This window comes from Manihot esculenta, chromosome 11, assembly GCF_001659605.2.
Source record: "Manihot esculenta cultivar AM560-2 chromosome 11, M.esculenta_v8, whole genome shotgun sequence".
NCBI lineage: Eukaryota > Viridiplantae > Streptophyta > Magnoliopsida > Malpighiales > Euphorbiaceae > Manihot > Manihot esculenta.
The window spans coordinates 1460228-1484126 of NC_035171.2; the positions used below are offsets into that span (position 1 = coordinate 1460228).

Below are 23899 nucleotides of genomic sequence, written 5' to 3' on the forward strand. Positions count from 1 at the left end.
AAACCCGGTGAGGGTGCCTCTGAGGAGGACACCAAGGCTTACCAGAAATGGGTTAAAGCTGATGAGATGGCGCGATGTTACATTTTGGCTTCTATGTCAAATGTTTTGCAGCATCAGCATCAGAAGATGGACACAGCTTATGATATGCTAGCAAATCTCAAGGAGATGTTTGGAGACCAAACTAGTGCGGCCAAGCAAAATGCACTGAGGGAGATTCTTACTTCCAAAATGGAAGAGGGAACCCCTGTTAGAACTCATGTCTTGAAGATGATGAGTCTTCTGAATGACATGGAGGTTCTAGGTGCTGTGGTTGACCAGACTACACAGATAGAAATGGTCTTGAACACACTGCCCGCCAGTTTTCAGCAGTTTCGTCTGAACTATAACATGAATGAGATGGATTTTACTCTGTCTAAATTGCTGAATGAGCTGGTAGCTGCTGAGACTATCATTAAGCAAGGAGCTCAACCTGTTGTGCTTAATGTTGAGCGAGGTTCTTCTTCTGCCCAGAAAAAGGGTAAGAAGAAGAAAAATGTTCACAAGGCTAAGCCCAATGCAAATGGTGCTGTGAAAAAGCCTAAGGGCAAGTGTTTTCACTGCAAGCAACCTGGTCACTGGAAGGCACAATGTCCAACTTGGTTAGCCAAGAAGAAGCAAGGTATATCTTTTTTCTATATGCTGATAGTTGAAACTTGTTTAGCGGTGTTGACTACACTCCAATGGTGTGTAGATTCTGGAGCCACTAATCATGTCTGCAATTCATTGCAGGGGTTTCAGGTAACTCGTCAGCTAAGTGAAGGAGATGTAAGCATTTTTCTGGGAGATGGCACAGAAGTTGCAGTTCTAGCTATAGGAAATGTTTCTTTGAATTTTGAGAATAAAAGAACATTGGTTTTGAAGGATGTTTTATATGTACCTTCTATTAGAAGGAATTTGATTTCTGTTTCTAGTTTGAGCAAGAATGGATATTCGGTTTGTTTCAATGAATTTTATGATGATTCAGTCGTTATTAAATTTCGAAAACAAATGATATGTTCTGGCTCAATGATTGATGATCTTTTTATTCTCAAAGTTTCACCTGAACTGCAAATTCCTAATTCTGAAATTAATAACTTTGATGTCATTGTTTCATTGAAAAGAAAACGTCCTATTGATTTTAGTCATACCTATTTGTGGCATTTAAGGCTTGGTCATATTAATTTAGATAGGATTTCTAGGTTGGTCAAGGATGGACCATTGAGTTCATTGAAAGTAGAGGCACTACCAACCTGTGAATCTTGTTTAGAAGGTAAAATGACTAAGAGGCCTTTTCCTATAAAGGGTAATAGAACTAGTGATGTGCTTGAATTGATTCATTCTGATTTGTGTGGTCCAATGAGTGTCCAAGCTAGGGGTGGTTTTGAGTATTTTGTGACTTTCACAGATGATTACTCAAGATATGGGTATATTTACCTGTTGCGCCGTAAGTCTGAATGCTTTGAGAAATTCAAAGAATTCAAGGCAGTAACGGAGAAACAACATGGAAAATATATCAAGTCATTGCGGTCTGACCGTGGTGGCGAATACCTCTCTAGGGAATTCATTGCTTATTTAACAGAACAAGGAATTACCTCACAGTTGTCTGCACCTGGTATGCCACAACAGAATGGTGTAGCAGAAAGGAGAAATAGGACACTTATGGAAATGGTTAGATCAATGATGAGTTATTCAGATTTGCCTATTTCGTTTTGGGGATATGCAATAGAAACAGCAGCATATATTTTGAATTTGGTTCCATCTAAGTCAGTACCTAAAACTCCTACAGAACTGTGGACTGGGCGAAAGCCTAGTCTAAGACATGTTCGGATGTGGGGTTGCCCAGCCCATGTGCTGAAAGGGAAAGCAGATAAATTGGATTCAAAAACAGACTTATGCTTCTTTATTGGATATCCTAGAGGAACGAAAGGTGGTCTATTTTATAGTTCTCAAGATAAAAAGGTCATTGTTAGCACTAATGCACATTATCTTGAGGAAGACTATATTAGAAACCATATTCCCAAAAGTCAGTTAGCCTTGTATGAATTGAGAGGAGAGAATATACCAACTAGAACTTTTCCATTTAAAAACCAACCTGATCCATCCATGGTCGGAGCTGACATTCCATTACCTCAACGTAGTGGGAGACATGTTAGTGGACCAGTAGATCGACCTCTGCATGAACATTCAGCACCCAACATTTCACTACAGCCCGAAAGTAGTGGGAGTTATGTTGGAACTGAAATTGCAGATGTTGATCCAACTTTACATGAGCAAGAACATGTTGGAGCTATTGACATTTCATTGCCTGTGGGTGATGAAGGACATGTTGACACTCTAGAACATGACCAGGATGTAGTACCACCAGTCATTGACTTGCTGGCCTTACAGCCACAGCAAGATCAAGGTGAGATTGCACAAAATGTAGTACTTCGTCGTAGTGGGAGAATTAGACGACCGCCGATTCGATATACACTTTTGGGAGAAGCATTTGACAGAATCCCTGAAGAAGTGAATATCGAACCAGCATGTTACGATGAAGCACTACAAGATAAAGATGCTGATAAGTGGCTTGTAGCTATGAAATCTGAGATGGAGTCTATGTACTCTAATCAAGTCTGGGAACTTGTAGAACCACCCAAAGGGGTTAAACCCATTGGATGCAAGTGGATCTATAAGAAAAAGAGGGGTATAGACGGTAAAGTGCAAACTTATAAGGCAAGGCTTGTTGCAAAAGGGTTTACTCAAAAAGAAGGGATCGATTATGAGGAAACTTTTTCGCCAGTTGTCATGCTAAAGTCTATTAGAACTCTTCTATCCATTGCTGCTCATTTTGATTATGAGATTTGGCAAATGGATGTCAAGACAGCTTTCCTAAATGGGAGTCTTGATGAATGCATCTATATGAAGCAACCAGAGGGTTTCATAACAAGTGGACAAGAAAATTTGCTATGCAAATTGAATAAGTCCATATATGGGCTTAAACAAGCATCTAGGTCATGGAACACTTGTTTTGACCAGTCGATCAAAACTTTTGGTTTCGATCAGTGTCATGATGAGTCTTGTGTGTATAAGAAATGGAATGGTAATAAAGTTGTTTTTCTGGTACTATATGTGGATGATATTCTGCTTATAGGGAATTGTGTTGGTATGTTGACTTCTGTCAAAGATTGGTTATCCCAGCGTTTTGATATGAAGGATTTGGGAGAAGCTGCTCATATTCTTGGGATCAAGCTCATGCGAGATCGCAAGAAAAGAATGATTGGTTTATCTCAAGCACTTTATATTGATACTATTCTTGCTCGTTTCAGCATGCAAGATTCCAAGAAGGGATTTCTTCCCTTCAGACATGGAATCACTCTATCTAAGGATCAGTGTCCTAAGACACCTGATGAGATAGAGAACATGAAGGCAGTTCCTTATGCTTCAGCAGTTGGAAGCCTCATGTATGCAATGCTGTGTACTAGACCTGATATCTGTTTTGCAGTTGGCATGGTTAGCAGATTTCAGTCTAATCCTGGGCGAGAACATTGGACTGCAGTCAAACATATAATCAAGTACTTAAAAAGAACTAGGGATTATATGTTAGTCTTTCAGTCAGAGGATCTTATACCCATTGGATATACAGATTCAGATTTTCAGTCTGATAGGGACTCTCGAAAGTCTACCTCAGGAAATGTTTTTGTCTTAGGAGGTGGAGCCATAATTTGGAGGAGTATTAAGCAAACTTGTGTTGCTGATTCCACCATGGAAGCTGAGTATGTAGCAGCCTCTGAGGCTGCTAAGGAGGCTGTATGGCTTAGAAACTTCCTTATGGATCTAGGTGTGGTTTCTTCAGTGCAATCGCCTATTACACTTTATTGTGATAATAGCGGGGCAGTTGCAAACTCGAAAGAACCACGGAGCCATAAAAGGGCAAAACACATTGAGCGAAAGTATCATTTGATACGTGACATAGTTCAAAGGGGTGATGTGGTAGTGACAAAGATCGCATCGGAAAACAACTTGGCTGATCCTTTTACAAAGAGCTTACCAGCAAAGACTTTTGACAGTCATGTAGAAGGAATGGGAGTTAGAATAATTGATGCATGGTTATGAGTCTAAGTGGGAGATTGATAGAGATATACTATTAACCATGCAAATGTAATAGTATAGTTTTTATGTTTTTCTATTGACAATTATATCTATGTATTTAATTAGATTTTTGCATTAAATAAATTGGTTTTCAGCATATGATCAATAATTGTGATTAGTACATTTTGTATGTATCTAATTGGACCAAATAGAGAATGGATGTTTATACTGGCTATTAAACATATTCTCTAGGACATTAGAAATATAGTTTATGTTCTTAATCTTGATTTAATTTAATATGAGCAAGCATTTGTTATCTTGTGCTTTGATTCATTAAAGGGTGAGTTTCATTATTGGAATAATATTCTCGGTGGATTGGGCAAAGATAATTTGTGTTTGTGAAATATTAATTAATGATGGAATCCATGTCTCGATTTAGAGATTGATGATGCACTTTAAGTATGCTTATAAGGTTTCATTGTGTAAACCCTGCAGGTGGATTTTGAATCCGACACATGAAATAAGTTGAGCGACAATCTTAAAGTTGTATTGTTATTTAAATAAATTGTCAGTGAGTTATTTAAATAACAGCATCAGTAATCTTAACATGGAGAACATAATATTATTATGTTGTGGAATTGTAAAATAAATAAGGAGTTCAATCATGAATTTTTAGTGGTATAATTCTTGATTAATTATAATAAGAATATGTTGGTCCTACATAGGTTCTTATTGTAATTAGTGGCCTAATTTATTTTATTCCTGCGGTCCCTGTAGTACCCTAGTTGTTTGGAATAATAGGGTTTTTATTTAAATAATAAATGGATTATTTTATTTAAGTAATTGATAATTATTTTAATAAAATAATTTATTATTTATTTATTTATATTAAATGTTATTTTCCTATGGAAAATACGTTTTGAAGAATATAAATAAGAAAAACCCTAAGTTGAAAAGACGCTTGCGTTATTCTTTTCTGCCCACTCAGAAAAACTTTCTAGAGAGATAGCTAGGGTTACTGCAGAAGATCGTGGGTGACTCCAAGATCTTAGGAACAAAGACCGGTGAGCGATTCTGCGCTTCAAGAGGTCAGTTAATATTTATGTTTTTAGTTTCCCTTGATATGTGTTTCGGATCTGGGTTGTTTCCGCTTAATACCCGCTCCCATCACTATGTATATGACATTCTCTTTGAATTCAGTATGAAATTTCGCAAATAAAATACTAAACTTTGACATTTTTTTTAAATGAAATAATTAAAATATTTTTTTTCTTCATTCTTAATTTTTTAAAGTTTCGCATAATTAAAATAATTTTTTTCTTTTTACAAACTGGAATAACGAGATAAAATAAAAAAAATAAAATTTATAAAATAGATAAATATAGATAAATAAATGGTTGTAGATTTACTATTCAGCATGTATGTGAAAATCATCATTCATCAATTTTATGTATTTGCATTTTTCAATCACTCAAGTTTCTTATCTAATACATTCGTGATGGGACATAATAATCTCACAAAATAAGTCATGAGTTGTTAGCGTAAGATAGGGTCACATACTAAGGGTTTGATAAGATAATCTGATACTTAATCGTAGATATTTCACCCAGGAAAATCTGATACTTAATCATAGATATTTCACTCCGGAAAATCTGAATACCATAGCACTCAGTTCTTCACTAAGATTCGCTTTGTTCTGAGCAGGTTGAGTGTTCATAGAAAGTTACTATTAGTAGATGTAATCTAGTAGATTCCCACAACACTTACAAATATGGAATTCTCTATTTAATAGCCGGTACCAGATGAATTTCCAGGAGATTCAATAACCAACTCCATCTTCTTACAACATAAAAACAAATATACACATAGATTAAAGTATACATTCTGACACATTAATTCTAAGCTAAAAAATAATTCATTACATTTGCTCATTCTATCAATTTATTAACTTGATGACGGTTATGAAATCCGTCAATTAAAACTAATTTTTTGCAGATAGGATAAATGAGTATCGATCTACATAGACTTCAAAATTGTTTAATCTTTATGAAAAGTGAGAAAAAGAAGAATTATTTAAAACAAAAGAGTAAAGAATAAAATTGTTATTGGAGAAGTTGATTTTAAGAATAAACTAAAAAAGGAATAAAATAATGCAATTAGAACAATGAAACAAATTATCAAATTAAAAACTCAGCTAAAAGTAATCAAAGTTGGTAGGTTTATAGTTTATCATTGATTAAAAAGAAAGTCCATTCAATTGTTCATTGTTTGGTAATAGTGTTCAAACAAGCGAATCCCACCAATTTTTTCTTTTCTTAAGATTAATTTAATCCATGTAGCGTTTAAATTAATTTTTAGTTAATTAATAATTCCATCAAGCGTCTAAATTTAATTAATTTATTGCTTAAAGAAGAGAAAAATTCAAACTTGATCAATAATGATAAGCGAATTATTTAAACCAAATTAATTAATTCCTTAATATAAATGAATATTAACCTAGTTAGATAATTAGGTATTTACTTGGGTTAATTAGCAATATGTTATCTTCTTATGAGATTCAATGGGCCTCTTGAATTCCTAAGAGGACAACAATGGAGGTAGTGTTTATCAAAAATATAAATTAATTGAAAATAAAAATTAAGATGAACAAAAATTAAGAACAAAATCTCACAACTTAATTAAATCTCAACTTGATTAACCTTTAACTGAAAAAAAAATATATTTAGCATCTAAGGTCCATAATAAAAATTGCAGAAAATAAAAGAAGAAGGGGAAGGAGTGGTCGCCGAAGAGAAACTGAAAGGTGAGTGTGGAGAAGAAGAGAGGAGACGAGAGGTGATTTCCTACTTCTGAGGCAGTATTTATATAGGCATTTCCTAAATAAAAAGATAATTATTCACAATTTAAAAGAATAAATAAAATAAATCTACTACTCCGACTCTTATCCTAATCCTGATTTGATTGTATTTGCATTTATATCAAACAATTTTAAACTCTGTATCGCTGGCAAAACAAAAATTCTGCAATCTGTCAATCGAGCTTGAATCACAGCCTTAGATAAGGTTATACCTTCCAGTTAGAAAAAACTTTAAAACAGTCTCTTTCAGTTTCTTTTCTCATGTTTAGCTCAAAACCTGTCCAAAATAAAAACCAATTGTTTATATCAAAATTATGAAATTTAATATGAAAAAAGTGATAAGTTTTGCAATTCATCACTTAGCATTGAAGTGACTGCTTATAGGTGCCAACCATCTTACAATTTCTTTTTTTTTATATAGATCGACCAATTGCAATTTTTTTTCTAATTAAGTTATTAATCTTTTTATATAAATTTAACATTATTAATCTTTTTATACTTCAATTTTTTTCTAATTAAGTTTATCTTTTATTATATTTTAATTAAAATAAAAAAATAACTTTCACCTTATAAAACTGAAAAATTAAAATAAATGATTTTAATATGTAATGTAACTTTAAGTATTTTTTTTTAAATAAAAAAATTTCCTTTTAAATTGATTTGGTGCAAAAATTGACTAATAAAATTAAGAAAATAAAGCTAATAAAATTTTCGTCGCTAAAAATATTTTATTTCATCATAAAAACTTTGATAATAAATTTGCGATGAGTTTAATTTAATATTTGATATTCATCACAAAATTTTTGCAACTAAAATTTACATCACTAAATTAGAGCGATGGATTTTATGATAGTAAATATCAATCGTTAAATCAACAACGGAATTTTTTTTATCGCTAAATAACTTGCATAAATATTTTAACACAATATTATTTTTAAGTATCTCTTTGGCTTCCATTAAACTTGAAAGTCTATCAATATTAGTGATTGATTAAGACTTTCTTTAAAAATAATAAAAAAAGGGAAAAAAGAAAAGCTAGTAATTATTTTATTGACAAAATGACGATGTTTACACATATCCATAAAATAATCCTTTGTATCTAACAACTAGCGGTAAGCAATAATTACTTTTTGCTTTTATATTTTTCTTACTTAGACTCTACATCAATTTAATATCACATGTTATTATGGATTATCTCATGCAAGTTAAATCAAGTTTATCTTTTATTATATTTTAATTAAAATATAATAAAAAAGTTATCTTTTATTATATTTTAATTAAAATAAAAAAAAGTAACTAATCAAGTTTATCTTTTATTATATTTTAATTAAAATATAATAAAAAAGTTATCTTTTATTATATTTTAATTAAAATAAAAAAAAGTAACTTTCACCTTATAAAACTTAAAAATTAAAATAAATGATTTTAATATGTAATGTAACTTTAAGTATTTTTTAAAATAAACAAATTTCCTTTTAAATTGATTTGGTACAAAAATTGATTAAAAAATTAAGAAAATAAAGCTAATAAAATTTTAACTCTATTTAATTTATTGAGAATTATAATATATTAAATTAAAAAAAAATATATTTCTATAATCTCTTCACAATTTTGAAATATATAGTTTTTTATAAATTTATAATTCACGTAGTTCAACATTATAATAAATTTCAATTATAATTGAAAAATAATAACTATATACAATCAAAGCTAACACTAAAAATAAAGCTTATAAGTTCTTCGACTCATGAAAATGATTAAACGAAATAAAAGTTTAATATAAATAAGAGACGAAAAGGAAGAGAATTGAAAGAAGAGAGATGAAACCCTACTTCTAAAACAACTTTTATATATACATTTTCTAAAAAATATATATATTTAAAATTCAAAAGAAGTAAAATAAATTGACTAATACTTCTATCGTTGTTATCCTAATTAATTTTTGGTATGATTGTATTTGAAACTATTTGAAATAATTTGAATTCTATATAGCTGTCCAAATAAAAATCTTAGGATCTATATGTCGAGTTTGAGTTATAGCATTGGTTAAGACAGTACCTTCTCATCTAAAACAATTCTAAAACTGTCTCTACTGTTTTTTTTTACACTTTCAGCTTCAAATATGTCCAAAATCAAAATCTAAGTAAAAATTTAATTATTTACCATCAAATTCATATGTCAATAAAGTTATTTATTAGCAACTTTAAATTTTTATATTAAATTTTAATTTTTTATTTTCTACAAAGATATTTAATTTTTTATTTATTAAACCTAATTTCCTTAATAATTATTTAGTTTTTCTTTCAATTTCATCCTACCCAATATCTTATATATAATAATAATTTTCATTTAATTAAAATCAATGACTTTTTGATGATATAAAAATTTAATGTTTATTTTGGAAAATAATAATAAATTTTAATTTTTGAAAAGATTTTGTGTAAATAAAATTTCAATGAGAAAAAAAGTTAAATGAAACATTTTCCTTGCTAAGGGTTTGTTCGCAAAAGTTTTCACAATAAATTTGCACCAGTCTGTGTATTTGGACTTCTGTGACGGAAAATTTTCATCGCTAAAAAATTGTGATCTGTCGCAAAAGGGTTTTACGACAAATTTGTATTTCTATCATATTTTTTAGAAATTTGGGTTCTATGAAAATTTTTCAACGCTAAAGAATTTTATTTCGCAAGAAGTTTTCACTTTGTATTTATTTAACAATTTAATAGAAATATAGGCTTCTACAACAAAAAATTTTCGTCACTAAAACATTTTATTTCATCCTAAAAGCTTTGATAATAAATTTACGATGAGTTTAATCCAATATTTGATATCCGTCACAAATTTTTTGTGAATAAAATTTACATCACTAAATTAGAGTGACAATTTTTATGATAGTAAATATCAGTAGCTAAATCAACAACGAAATTTTTCGATCACTAAATAACTTACATAAATATTTTAACGCAATATTATTTTTAAGTATCTCTTTGGCTCCCATTAAGTATGAAAATCTATCAATATTAGTGCTTGATAAAGACTTTTTTGAAAAATAATAAAAAAAGAGAAAAAAGAAAAACTACTAATTATTTTATTGGCAAAACGGCGATGTTTACGCATATCAATAAAATAATTCTATATGTCCAACATCCAGCAGTAAGCAATAATTACTTTTTTCTTTTATATTTGTCTTACTTAGACTCTACATCAACTTAATATTACGTGTTATTATGGGTCATCACATGCAAGTTATATTTTTATAATGTTATATCATAATTCCTAATAAGTACTAAGAAATTTCACAAAAATATTTTGCATGAGAATTAACTTTACATATGAGCTTTAAAAAGTTATGTCACCTATAAAAGAGGACCAACTCTATAGTGATAATACATTTCACAAAACAAAAGTTTTATGCTCACTTTCAAATGGATTTCAAAATCAAAGCAACTTATTGCCAGAGTCTTACAAGCTGACAAGTTCATCAAGAAAAAAAGAATCCCACAAGGTAACAAATTTGACAAGAGAAAAAGAATCTCACAATGCGATAAGTTCTTCAAGAGAAGACAAGTTCGCCAAGAGACAAGAATCTCACAAAACGATAAGTTCATCCAGAAAAGAAGAATACCACAAAATGACAAGTTCGTCAAGGAAAAAAGAAACCCACAAGGCAACAATTTTTTCAAGAGAAGAAGAATCTCACAAGGCAACAAATTTGTAAGGGAAAAAGAATTGCACAAGGCGAAATGTTTATCAATGGAAAAAGAATCTCACAAGGCGACAAGTTTGTCAAGGAAAAAACCAATGCACATTATTGCCAAAATCCCACAAGACGATAGATTCGTTAAGGAAAAAATCAAGGCAACTCATTACTAAAATCCCACAAGGTGATAGGTTCGTCAAAGAAAAAATCAAGGCAACTCATTGCCAAAATCTCATAATACGACAAGTTCATCAAAAGAAAAATTAAGACAAATTATTGTTAGAATCCCATAAGACGATAAATTCGTTAAGAAAACAATCAAGGTAAATCAAGACAATTTATTGCCAAAATCTCACAACGCGACAAATCCGTCAAAGAGAACCATAAAAAAGATCCTGCAAGCTGATAAATTCATGAAAAGGAACCACCAAAGCAATTCATCGCTAAAATTTCACAACACAATAAGTTTGTTAAAGGAAACCACTGAGGCATTTCATTGCCAGAATTCTGCAAAATGACCAATTCATCAAAGTGAACCATTGAGGTATTTCATAGCTAGAATCCTGCAAGGCAACAAGTTCGTCAAAGGGAACCATCCAATATCTAACCTTAAGATTCAAAAACTAGAGGGGGACTACTGATGTAATCAATATTAAGATAATATTAAAATCGGATCTCAATAATCCAAATCACATCAAACTTCTAATAAAGTGGTAGAATCCTAATTACAATAGGATATTATTCATATCAGAATATTATTCTTATCTGATAGAATTCTATATCCTATTTTATATAGAATTCCTTATTCTATCTTATATAGGATTTCGTATTTTATACTAAATATAACTCTATCATCTTATACACTTTTAACAATATCCAAACTCTATCCAATACGAGCTCACAACCTCTATAATCTGGTATGTTATTATCTCAATAGTCAATTCAATTATTCAATACCCGTACTGACGTAAATATTATAAAGGTTGTCAAGCCAATCCACCCACTGTCCTCTCTTATTTTCGAGGTTCATACCCAAAGAAATATGATGCGTACAACATCAATAAGACATTACACGCCCGTGTGTCGAAGTTTATGTCATCTGCTGACCTGAATTTCTGTTGAGGCATGATGCAATATAAGCTATGACTTAAACCCGTGTTGCTCCTCATATCGCGCGAAATTCCTACTATTCTCAACTTGGTAATTTTTCAGCTGGGATTTGATAATCTAGGCAAAAATTCAATTTGTATCCTACTATATTTTAAAACTTTTTTAGTTCCATTGTTTAGATGGTAATTAAATAAGTTTTTTTTAGTTTTGTAATTAATTAATTAGTGAAAATTAAAATACTAAGATAAAAAATTTATATAAAATTACATTAAAAAAAAAATTATGAGTCCACCTGAGTACAAGATACTAAGATAAAATTACTTTCTCTTTATAAAAATGAAAAGTTAAAAGTAATACTTTTAGCCTGCAATGTAACATTAAATATTTTTTAAAAGTAAAAATATTTTTAATGTGTAATAACCATTAATTATTTTTAAAAAATTAATAATATTTTTAATATGTAATGTAACATCAAATATTTTTTTTAAACTAAACAAAAACAACCTGTTTTCCTTTTAAATTGATTTGCATAAGATTAATTGATTAAAAAATAAAAAAGTTTAACTAATAATATTTTAACTATTAATTTAATTAAAATAAAGATAAAGTATAATCTATATTATATTTATCATTTTATAATAGATAATTTACAAATTTATGATTCAAAGTTCAGCATTACAATAAATTTTTAGTATGATGAAAAGAAAAAAATAATAATAACTATATACAACACAAACACAAGCTAATACAAAAATTTTAGCATTTAATAAAATTTTCACCTTAAAAAATATTATCTCATGGTCTAATTTAATAAATATTATTTATAAGCAACTTAAAATTTTTACACTAAATTTTTTTTTTCTACATAGGTATAGTTGTAATTTTATGTTTTTGAATTCATACTTTTTAATGTAGTAAGTAGTTAGTGAAAATATTTTTTTCATTTTTTATCTACAAAACATCTTACAAAATTAATTTTATATTTAATTAAAATTATGTGATAATATAAAAGTTTAATGTTTATGTGAAAATAGTGATAAAAAAAGATTTTATATAAATAATTTTTCAATGAGAAAAAAAAAGTGAATTTAATATTTTTTTTTAAAAAAAAAAGATTAACTATTACATATGTTGTTAATACCATTTATATATGTTAACCTTTCTCTTTATATGAGAATGGCAAAGATTTTGAAAATATTATGGAAACTAACTTGGAATGCTCATCAAATATATCAATTATGAAATATTATTGAAGGAAAGTCTCAAGAAAATCAAATCATCATTCCACTTTTCTTAATTTTCTTTATCCTAAAGACATTAGATTATGTTTTCAAAATCATCTTTTTAGTTCTCTCATTAGTGTGATAATTATCTAATAATAATAAAAAATATATAAAAATTAACATGATTGGCGTAAACTCATTAATAAAATATAACTTAGAACCATTAATTTTTTTTGTATTTCAAAAATCATTCTACTGATTAACCACTCACAATTTAATTTTATTGATTGTCACTAAATAAAATTCTAAAAATAATAAAAAAAAATTTCAATTACTAATTCCATTTAAATTGAAATTTCAACCATTTCAGCCTCCAAATTAAATAGAATTACCAATACATTTAACTTTCATTTTACTCTCATTAGTTATATTTACTTGATTTCCCTTCTTTTTTTTCTTAATTACATCAAACCATTCTTCCTAATTAAAATTTTAATAATATAAAAGTAATGTACTAAGATATATTATATTACATATATGAAAATTTTACATAAATTATATATAAAAAAATTATGAGTATACTTTTTAGGCTTAACTGTTTCTATATGTAAGAATTTCACAGAAATATATATATATATATATAATTTATTTATTGATCTAGACTTTAAAAGTTACCTTTTGTTAAAAAGAAAAAATCCAATATTTGTCATTAGGGATGTGATGGAAGACAAATAGTTATGAATGAATATAAATAAGGGGAAGGAGTGGTGGATGGGAGCATCGCATTTCCAAATGGAGTTGGCTAAAATAGCAAAGTGCTTATTGTTGGGTGTTGTGATTCTGTGGATTCAAATCCATGGAAACAAAGGTTGCTTTGAAGAAGAGAGATTGGCTCTCTTAGATTTCAAGGCATTTGTTGGATCAAATAGGCTCGACACAAACCATCTTTTGCCTTCATGGATTGATGATCCAACCAGCAATTATTGTGAATAGAAGTGTGTCATGTACAACTCAACTACAGGTCATGTGACTGAACTCTCGCTCAACAATACACGACAATATGATATAGAAAATGAATCATTTTATAATGATGAAAATACTTGGTATATAGAAAATGAATCATTTTATAATGATGAAAATACTTGGTAGGTAAACTTGTAAATATTCCAGCAACTGAAAGACCAAAACTCTTAATTTATCCAACAATAATTTTGATTGTTCCATTAATAACATGATATGAAAACTTAAACTTGCCCCAAACCAAACGTTAAACTCTTCTTTGATTTGGCCATTTCGGCCTATTGCATATTAAACTACCATATATATATATATATATATATATATATATATTCTCAACCGTAGATCACTAACAAGTATAGTAAAATCCCGCCATTAATATTAGTTAATTTTAAGTACTTTTATACTTGAATGTCTAAATCATGAATTTTAATTATGAAAATTATTTCAATATTATTAAATTAAAACTCATTAATATAATTAAATACTTATTTAACATTATAAGACATATATGGTATGTTTTGTTAAAATAAATGAATAAAATATTTATTTATTACTACTCCAACGATTTTCATTACCTTGTATTTCCTTCTAAACAAACAGGAATTGAATATACAACCAAGAGCCCTCATTCCCTATATTTTCAAAATCAATATTATTAAAGAACCAAAACAGATATATTTTTGCCTCTAATTCCATAATAAATACCCCTCTAAAGAATGCCATAAATATGCCAAAGAGGTTTGTATATTCTGAAAACTGACTGGATTGTATATGAGAAACATTTCCACCATACAGAAATCATAAGTGACGATCAAAATATTTCTGAAACTCTTAATTAATAGGGATAACAACATCTTCTTTTTCATAATTGACGCAGATCGTCTTTCTTGGAAAGGGAAAAGAAGAAGTTAGGTTTAAGAAAGAGAAAAAGACAATAGTATCGAGTCATAAAGGGATCACAAAAGGAAATTTGCGTCGAAAGTCTTACAAAGTCATAATAATTATTCATCATATTTCTTTTACTATATTTAAAAACTTTTTTAGTTCCATTGTTTAGATGGTAATTAAAGAAGTTTTTTTTAGTTTTTAATTAATTAATTAGTGAAAATTAAAATACTAAGATAAAAAATTTATATAAAATTACATTAAAAAAAATTATGAGTCCACCTGAGTACAAGTTACGCGTAAGGCACACTAAATAGAAGACAGAAATCTTGCACAAAAATCATGGATGATGTTTATTACAGAATATATTATTCTATTTTCTTATTAGCAATCAAATAAAAAAAAAGAAGGGAATAAAAAAATATTTTATTTATAATTATATTTTTTGTTATTTAAATTAATTTTAAAATTTATAAAAATTTTAAATTTTTAATTTGTGTTTATACAAATTAGAAGTTGTTGGTCCTACTTATATTAAACTTTATATCAAAATAAATTTTGTGAAAATAATTAGAAGAAGATGAAATTTATTGAAAATTGACTTCCTAACAATTACAAATTTATGGTTTCTCAAAAAAATTAGTTAATAACTTTTTAAAATATAAATGATAAAATTTGAAATGTGTTTTCGTCCTTATTTTTATATTCGAATCGATCTCAAAATTAGTAAAAATAGAGAGTTAAAAGAGTTTAAAATTCAATAGAAATAAATTGATATTTAAAAAATAAATTTGCGCCACTCGCATATTTGGAGTTCTGCGACGAAAAATTTCATTGCTAAAGGGTTGTGATCCATCGCAAAAAACTTTTACACCAAATTTATATTTCTTTCCTATTTTTTAGAAATTTGTTTTTCTAAAAAAGTTTTTTTTTCATCGCTAAAGAATTTTATTCCATTGCAAGAAGTTTTCACTTTGTATCTATTTAACAATTTAGTAGAAATCTAGTCTTCTACAACAAAATATTTCCTTCACTAAAATATTTTATTTCATCGTAAAAGCTTTGATAATAAATTTGCGATGAGTTTAATCCAATATTTGATATCCGTCATAAAATTTTTGCGACTAAAATTTATATAGCTAAATTAGAGCGATGGATTTTGTGATAGTAAATATCAGTCGCTAAATCCGCAGCAAAATTTCACCATCGCTAAATAACTTGCAACAAAATCATTAGTGCTTGATTAAGACTTTTTTTAAAAATAATAAAAAAAGGAAAAAAAAAGCTACTAATTATTTTATTAGCAAGATGGTGATATTTACACATATCAATAAAATAATTCTACGTGTCTAACAACCAGCAGTAAGCAATAATTACTTAACTTAATATCATGTGTTATTATGGGTCATCTCATGTAAGCTAAATTTTTATAATATTATATCACAATACCTAAAAAGTATTAAAAAATTTTATAAAAATATTTTCCATGAGAATTAACTTTGCATATGAGCTTTAAAAGGTTATGTCACCTATAAAAGATGACTAACTCTATAGTAATTATATATTTCACAAAATAAAAGTTTTATACTCACTTCCAGTGGCTCTTCGCCCATTCCAGTGAATTTCAAAATCAAAGCAACTTATTGTCAGAATCTTACAAGTCTACAAATTCGTTAAAAGAAAAAGAATCCCACAAAGCCACAAGTTCGTAAGGGAATATAATCTTACAAGATGACAAGTTCATCAAAAAAAGAAGAATACCACAAAATGACAAGTTTGTCAAGGGAAAAAGAAATCCATAAGGCAACAAGTTCGTCAAGAGAAGAAAAATCTTAAAAGGCGACAAGTTCGTCAAGAGAAGAAAAATCTCACAAGGCGAAAAGTTCGTCAAGAGAAGAAAAATCTCACAAGGCGAAAAGTTCGTCAAGAGAAGAAAAATCTCACAACGCGAAAAGTTCGTCAAGAGAAGAAAAATCTCACAACGCGAATAGTTCGTCAAGAGAAGAAAAATCTCACAACGCGAATAGTTCGTCAAGGAAAAAAGAATTCCACAAGACGATGAGTTTGTTAGAATCATACAAGACGACAAGTTTGTCAAGAAAAAATCAAGGTACATTATTGCCAAAATCCCACAAGGCGACAGGCTTGTCAAGGAAAAAATCAAGGCAACTCATTACTAAAATCCCACAATGTGACAGGTTCATCAAGGAAAAAATCAAGGCAACTCATTGCCAAAATCCCACAATACTACAAGTTCATCAAGGGAAAAATTAAGGCAAATTATTACCAGAATCCCACAAGGCGGCAAATTCATTAAGAAAAAAATCAAGGCAATTCATTGCTATAATCTCACAAGGCGACAGGTTCATCAAAGGAAAAATCAAGACAATTTATCACCAAAATCTCACAAGGCGACAAATCCGTCAAAGAGAACCATTAAAGAGATCTCGCAAGGCAATAAATTCATCAAAGGGAACACCAAAGCAACTCATCGTTAAAATTTCACAACACAATAAGTTCGTTAAAGGAAACCACTAAGGCATTTCATTGCCAGAATTCAGCAAAATGACAAGTTCATCAAAGTGACCATTGAGGCAATTCATCACTAGGATCCTGCAAGGCAACAAGTTCGTCAAATGGAACCATCCAATATCTAACCTAAAGATTTGAAAACTAGAGAGGGGACTACTGATGTAGATCAAAATTAAAATATATTAAATTTGGATCTTAATAATCTAAATCACATCAAACTTCTAATAGAGTGGTAGAATTCTAATCATAATAGGATATTATTCATATCAGAATGTTATTCTTATCTGATAGAGTTCTATATAGTATCTTATATAGAATTCCTTATTCTATTTTATGTAGGATTCTATATCTCATACTAGATATAACGCTATCATCTCATACACTTTTAACAATATCCAAACTCTATCCAATACGAGCTCACAACCTCCATAATCAGGTATGTTATTATCTCAATAATCAATTTAATTATTCAGTATCCATATGACGTATAGATCATAGAGATTACTAAGCCAATCCACTCAGTGTCCTCTCTTATTTTGTAAGTCCATACCCAAAGAAATATGATGCATACAACATCAATAAGACATTACACGCCCGTGTCAAAGTTTATGTCATCTACTAACCTGATGTTCTGTTGAGGCACGATGCAATATAAGCTATAACATAAACCCGTGTTGCTCCTCATATCGCGCGAAATCCCTACTTAATTAGCTCTATAATATTCTGTACTTGGTAATTTTTCAACTGGGATTTGATAATCTAGGCGAAAATTCAATTTGGATCCTATTATTTCTTCGTTATTTCCATATCCATTTAGTTTTATTTCATATTTTTATCGTAAATACACTAATTAGTGAATAGTTTTAATTCTAGGGTTTGGGATGCTATGAATTTTATTTGAGTTTAGTCTTAGTTAAATTCTAGTCTAGTTTAATTGTTCTTGCTAGATTTAATTTTTAATTAGTTTGCTTGCCGATCTATTAGCTTAATTAACATCTAAGTGCTCTATTTTTTGTTTTAATTTATTCATTTTATCATGTTCTCATCGCTTTAGATAATCATTTGCTAATAATATTATAAAATAATAGAGAATGATTATTTTTTAAAAAATACTTTAATAAATATTGAATTTTTTGGTAAGGTAATGACAAGGATTTAGAAAAATATTATAGTGATTTTGGAGATTAAGAATGTTCATAAAATATAAAAATTGTCAAATATTATTGTAACAATCGAACTAAAAATAAATTAAATAATTTTTAAATCTAATTTTCTATTCATTGATAATAATTAATTTACTTTATTTAAAAATTTTAAACTAATTATTATATATTTTTCTATAACATCGATGTTGGATGTTACGAGAGATATAACAATCTTATGCAGAATCATAATAATTAATTATCATATTTCTTTTACTATAAAAAATAGTACCATTCAAAAAAGTTAATTAAATCTAAACAAATCATCAGTCCATTTTTATTAATTTTGTTTGTCCTAGACAAATTAATTAGATTATATTTTAAAACTTTTTTAGTTCCATTGTTAGATGGTAATTAAATAAGTTTTTTTTTTAGTTTTTTAATTAATTAATTAGTGAAAATTAAAATACTAAGATAAAAAATTTATATAAAATTACATTAAAAAAATTATGAGTCCACCTGAGTACAAGTTACGCGTAAGGCACACTAAATAGAAGACAGAAATCTTGCACAAAAATCATGGATGAGGTTTATTACAGAATATATTATTCTATTTTCTTATTAGCAATCAAATAAAAAAAAGAGGGGAATAAAAAAAAATTTATTTATAATTATATTTTTTGTTATTTAAATTAATTTTAAATTTTATAAAAATTTAAAATTTTTAATTTTAGTGTTTACACAAATTAGAAGTTGTTGGTCCTACTTATATTAAACTTTATATCAAAATAAATTTTGTGAAAATAATTAGAAGAAGATGAAATTTATTGAAAATGTGACTTCCTAACAATTACAAATTTATGGTTTCTCAAAAAAATTAGTTAATAAATTTTTAAAATATAAATGATGAAATTCGACGTATTTTAGTCTTGTTTTTATATTCAGATCAATTTCAAAATTAATAAAAATAGAGAGTTAAGAGTTTAAAGTTAAATCGAATTAAATTGGAATTTAATTGGTTTATTATTAAATAAATAATAATTCAAATTTAAAATAGCTTAATTATGTATACGTAATTGAACGTTAAATTTCAGGAAATTTTACAAAAAGGGAGGAAGGAGATTTGGCTTTGTAAATATAGGGCCTTACGGTTGTGCACCATTCACTAGAGCACTAAGCACCAGCGGTGGCTGCCTGGAAGAAGCCACAGCTCTAATAAAACTACACAACAAAGAAGTTTCAAAAGCACTTGAAGATCTAGAGCAAGAACTGGAAGGATTTGAATATTCAGTTCAACGGGATTTAATTAACCAGTTCTTTTTCAAGATATTTTAATAAAATTATCCCTTATATAAAAAAATGTTAAACTTTCTTTTATTATTTTATAAAATAACTTGAGTTTTATACTCTCATTTTTAGTGATTTATTTTTCAGTTGTACTCAATTTTTATTATCAGAAATAATTTTATGCTTATTGTAAATATTTATTTTGATATAAAAAATCAATCAACAGTAAGAAATATCATAGATAAACAAAATATATATATATAAGAAACAAAAGAAGCAAGGCATTTTATTGAAGATGACATCAGATCCTATATTATTTTGCAGCAATAACATCACCTGGGATGTTCAAGATCAGAGATGATGAGATGCATATTTATTTAGTGGATACGCCATAGTAATATATGACGAATGCCTTACTTGATATATAACTAGCTACTTAATAATATACTTTGAAGGGCCTAGCTCTAGCAGCTTGGGTACGAGGCATCTGAATCTGAATCTGAAGGTTGGAGTTATCAGAGGAGGATTTAAAAAAGTCGTGAACCCCGTAAGGTCGCACATATCCTTTCGTTTTATTCCACATCCATTCAGCTAATAGTTCATTGGCAGCATCTGTGTTATGGACGCCATCAAAAAATACATACTCTGCCTTGTTTCCACATACACAATATTCATATTCCAAAGCTCCACAAGCTTCCCCACGATATGTCGAGTTCCCACAGCAAGCACTGCTCCCATTTTTGAACCCTGATCATACATATATATCATCCAAATGAATCTTATATATGTATATTAGACAAAAGACAGAACAGAGAGAGAAGCTGATTAAAATTACCGTAATCTTCAGGTGCATCAATCAGGCAGCCGATGGCATCATATGCATTAAAGACTGTATAATTGAGGTCTGGATACTCTTCTCCTAGTTCCACAAGTGTACGATTTAGTTCATCTCTGTGTGCTTCTGCATATATTGCTAAAGTTTCATTCAATTTTCCATATTTTTGTTTAACAAAAGGGAGACCACCTAATTGTGCCACGTTCTGAACTACAAATTTTCTTGCTCCAATAGCATACAAAGCCTGCGCTAAATCAACAATACAACAACACTTATATGTAGATGCACGTAAAGCAATGCTTCATCTTAAATATTATTGACAAGGAATAGACGATTATCAAACCTTGATTGCATCCAATATGCCTGCAACCACCTTGTCCACTATAATTGTATGATTTCCTATAAAGTATACGGAATCGAAATAATCTTGTGCACCTATGCTAATCAAGTAAACAGCCATATTCACCCTCCTCTTCACTTCAGTTTCGTTATATAAGAGTTTCCATAAGTCTATGACGAAGTTAAAAAGCTCAACCTGGCTTGTAAGGTTCAGCTGAAACATAGAACAAGAAAATTATAATACAAACAGTGCTCTATTAGCCTCAAAATTTCAGTTTCTTATTGTTTATATAGAGCGAGATCTATACAGACAAAATCACTCAAAAACAAATATCAAGACTACGTGCTTACAGAAGTTTCGTCCTTCTTACTATCAAGAACAGTTGCACCCTCACTGGCGAAATTGGCACCATAAGTGAAATCTTCACTTCCGTTGAGAGCAGGAATTAGAAAAGGAAATCCCTCCTTTTCAGCTGTGCATGCAATCAAAGCACAACACTAGAGTTAATCAAATTTCTCATTAATCTCGATTTATATATGTTATATACATCTTACATACCAATAAAATCAGCCACTGTGCGACCATCGGAATATCTTCCCGTAGGATGGCCAGTAAAGAAGGTGGTGCCGTATGGTGAATGAAAAGAAGGAAGATACTCATCAGGATTTAAGAATATTTTATTGCCTGGATCATAGAGTCCATCCCCAAAAATGAAGAAATATTTATCAAAGGAGTAAACTGGGGTTGGATTGACAAGGGTGAGAACTGATAAACTTAAAATGAACAACGAATGAGCTAAACAGATTGCCATTGCACAACTTTAATTGAGCTTATGTAGATTTGGTTTCTTTGTGGTTTGAGTTTGGCCATTTCTGATTCCAATTTATAATGGTTATAGATTAGATAGGAGTCTACTATATTCAACATATGTATGCAAATGTGAAAATCATTCTTTAAGAATTTTAGATGCTTACATGTTTTACTTAAGTTTTTGAATAATTTTATTTATTAAATATTATAATTTTATATTTTTAAAAAAATTTGATGAAATTCTAAAAAAATTAATGACGAAGATCAATGTGTTTTGATTACACTTTTATGGTCGTTATTTTAGCATATTATTTATGGTGTATACTTCTTAGCTTAAGAAATGAGTAAAAAAGACTATCTAAAATACTCATTATATTTTTTATTACAATAAAATTAAATTTAAATTTACCATCAAAAATTAATTTATTTTAAATCTTTATTCTTTTATTTATTTATAAAATTTGTATTTAATTTTATATAGTTTAATAACACTCCAAGAGATTGTACATATTTGAATAATTAAGAATTTTTTTATATAGTTTTTAAGCTAATATATATATATATATTATTATTATTTTAATATTTTCATTAAAATAATATAAAAAATAGTGCGTAGGTTAGAGATATCTAAAACTTAAGTTTAGATATTCTGGATGTAATTTATCCATTTTCATAAATATTAAACTTTATTTTTTATAGGATAATAATATGAAATTTAAAATTTTTGTGAGAAATGACCTTGAATTTCAATTATCAAATATTATTGAAAGATATAACTATATTTTGTAGAATTAAAATTAAAAAAAAAAGTTAATTAAGGCTTAAGAAAATCATCATACAACTTTTGATTATTTTGTTTGCCCTAAATAAAGTTAGATTATATTTTTTAAACCATCTTTTTTTAGTTTCAATATTTAAATAATTAAGGATTTCTTTATTTTTTTAATTAATTAGTTATTAAATTATTATAAAATAATTTATATTATTATAATAAGTACTAAATTTGATTCATTGTTAAAATTAATTTATTTTATCTTTTTAACTAATTTATCCATACTTTTTAAATATAATTTTTATCTTTTAAGTCTTAATTAAAGAATGATAATTTGATTTGTAAATTTGAAACTTTCACAATGACAAAAAATTCCTTCTCAAATCTTATTTATAACGATAAGAAAAGGATTTATATATATATGATTTTTTTGAATTTAATATAAAATTTCGTGAATAAAATATTAAACTTTGACTTTTTTTTAAATAAAATAATTGAAATAATTTTTTTCCTCACTTTTATTTTTTTTTTAACTTTCACATAATTAAAATATTTTTTTTTTCAAATCGAATTAATGAGATAAAACTAAAATTAAAAAATAAAAATAAATTTATGAAACTGCTGTAAATTTATGTACATATATGCACACTCATAATCTAATAACTTAATATATAGGCTAGTTAATTATTTTTTTTAAGTGATTATATCTTAGATATTCTCTATAAAATATTTTTATTTTCAATTATGACAAAAAAAATTTAAATAGAATTTAACTGCTGATAAGATTAATATGATATATAAATATCATTGTTTGCATTATTAAAAATTATCTAAAAATTGTTTGCAGTATTAAAAATTTGATTGGACAATTAATATGATATATAAATATCAAAATAAAATTAAATAATATCCAATTCAAATTTATTTAGTTTGTTTGTTTTTTAAAAACACTTACAGCATATCTATTTCTTCGGTAAGCAGGTTCGATTTAATATTTAAAATCATTATCATCGCGTATTTAGTTTTTATTTATGCAAATCAATTTTAAAAGAAAAAAAGTTTATTGGGTTTATTTTTAAAAAAATATTTAATATTACATTACATATTAAAATCATCATATTAATTTTTCAGCCTTGTAAGGTGATAATAACTTTTTTTTTTATTTTAAAACAGATTAAGTTTCATAATCAATTTTTTGGAATATTATCAACTTTTTGGAAAGAAAAAATTTGTAACTGTGGGTTATGATAACTTTTTTGAATGGAAATACATTTCCAGTAAATTTCATATTTTTTTA

At 27.9% G+C, this 23899-nt stretch overlaps 2 protein-coding genes across 2 annotated transcripts in view; one reads left to right on the forward strand and one right to left on the reverse strand.

Moving 5' to 3' along the window:
• The window catches only part of LOC122725126 (GDSL esterase/lipase 1-like), a 35666-nt gene extending 15773 nt beyond the window's left edge, over window positions 1-19893 (forward strand). The window contains exon 5 of the mRNA XM_043961856.1: window positions 19655-19893. Within this exon, the coding sequence (XP_043817791.1) occupies window positions 19655-19893 (239 nt within the window). The remainder of the gene's footprint in view (window positions 1-19654) is intronic.
• Window positions 19894-20100: 207 nt separating this feature from the next.
• LOC122725087 (GDSL esterase/lipase-like) lies at window positions 20101-21872 on the reverse strand. Its single transcript, XM_043961676.1, has 5 exons — window positions 21579-21872; window positions 21371-21492; window positions 21024-21233; window positions 20681-20924; window positions 20101-20592 (listed from the first exon to the last, which is right to left on the reverse strand). Exons 1-5 carry the CDS (start codon window positions 21829-21831, stop codon window positions 20282-20284), a joined length of 1140 nt encoding a protein of 379 aa, XP_043817611.1. The 5' UTR covers window positions 21832-21872; the 3' UTR covers window positions 20101-20281.
• Between the last annotated feature and the right edge of the window lie 2027 nt (window positions 21873-23899).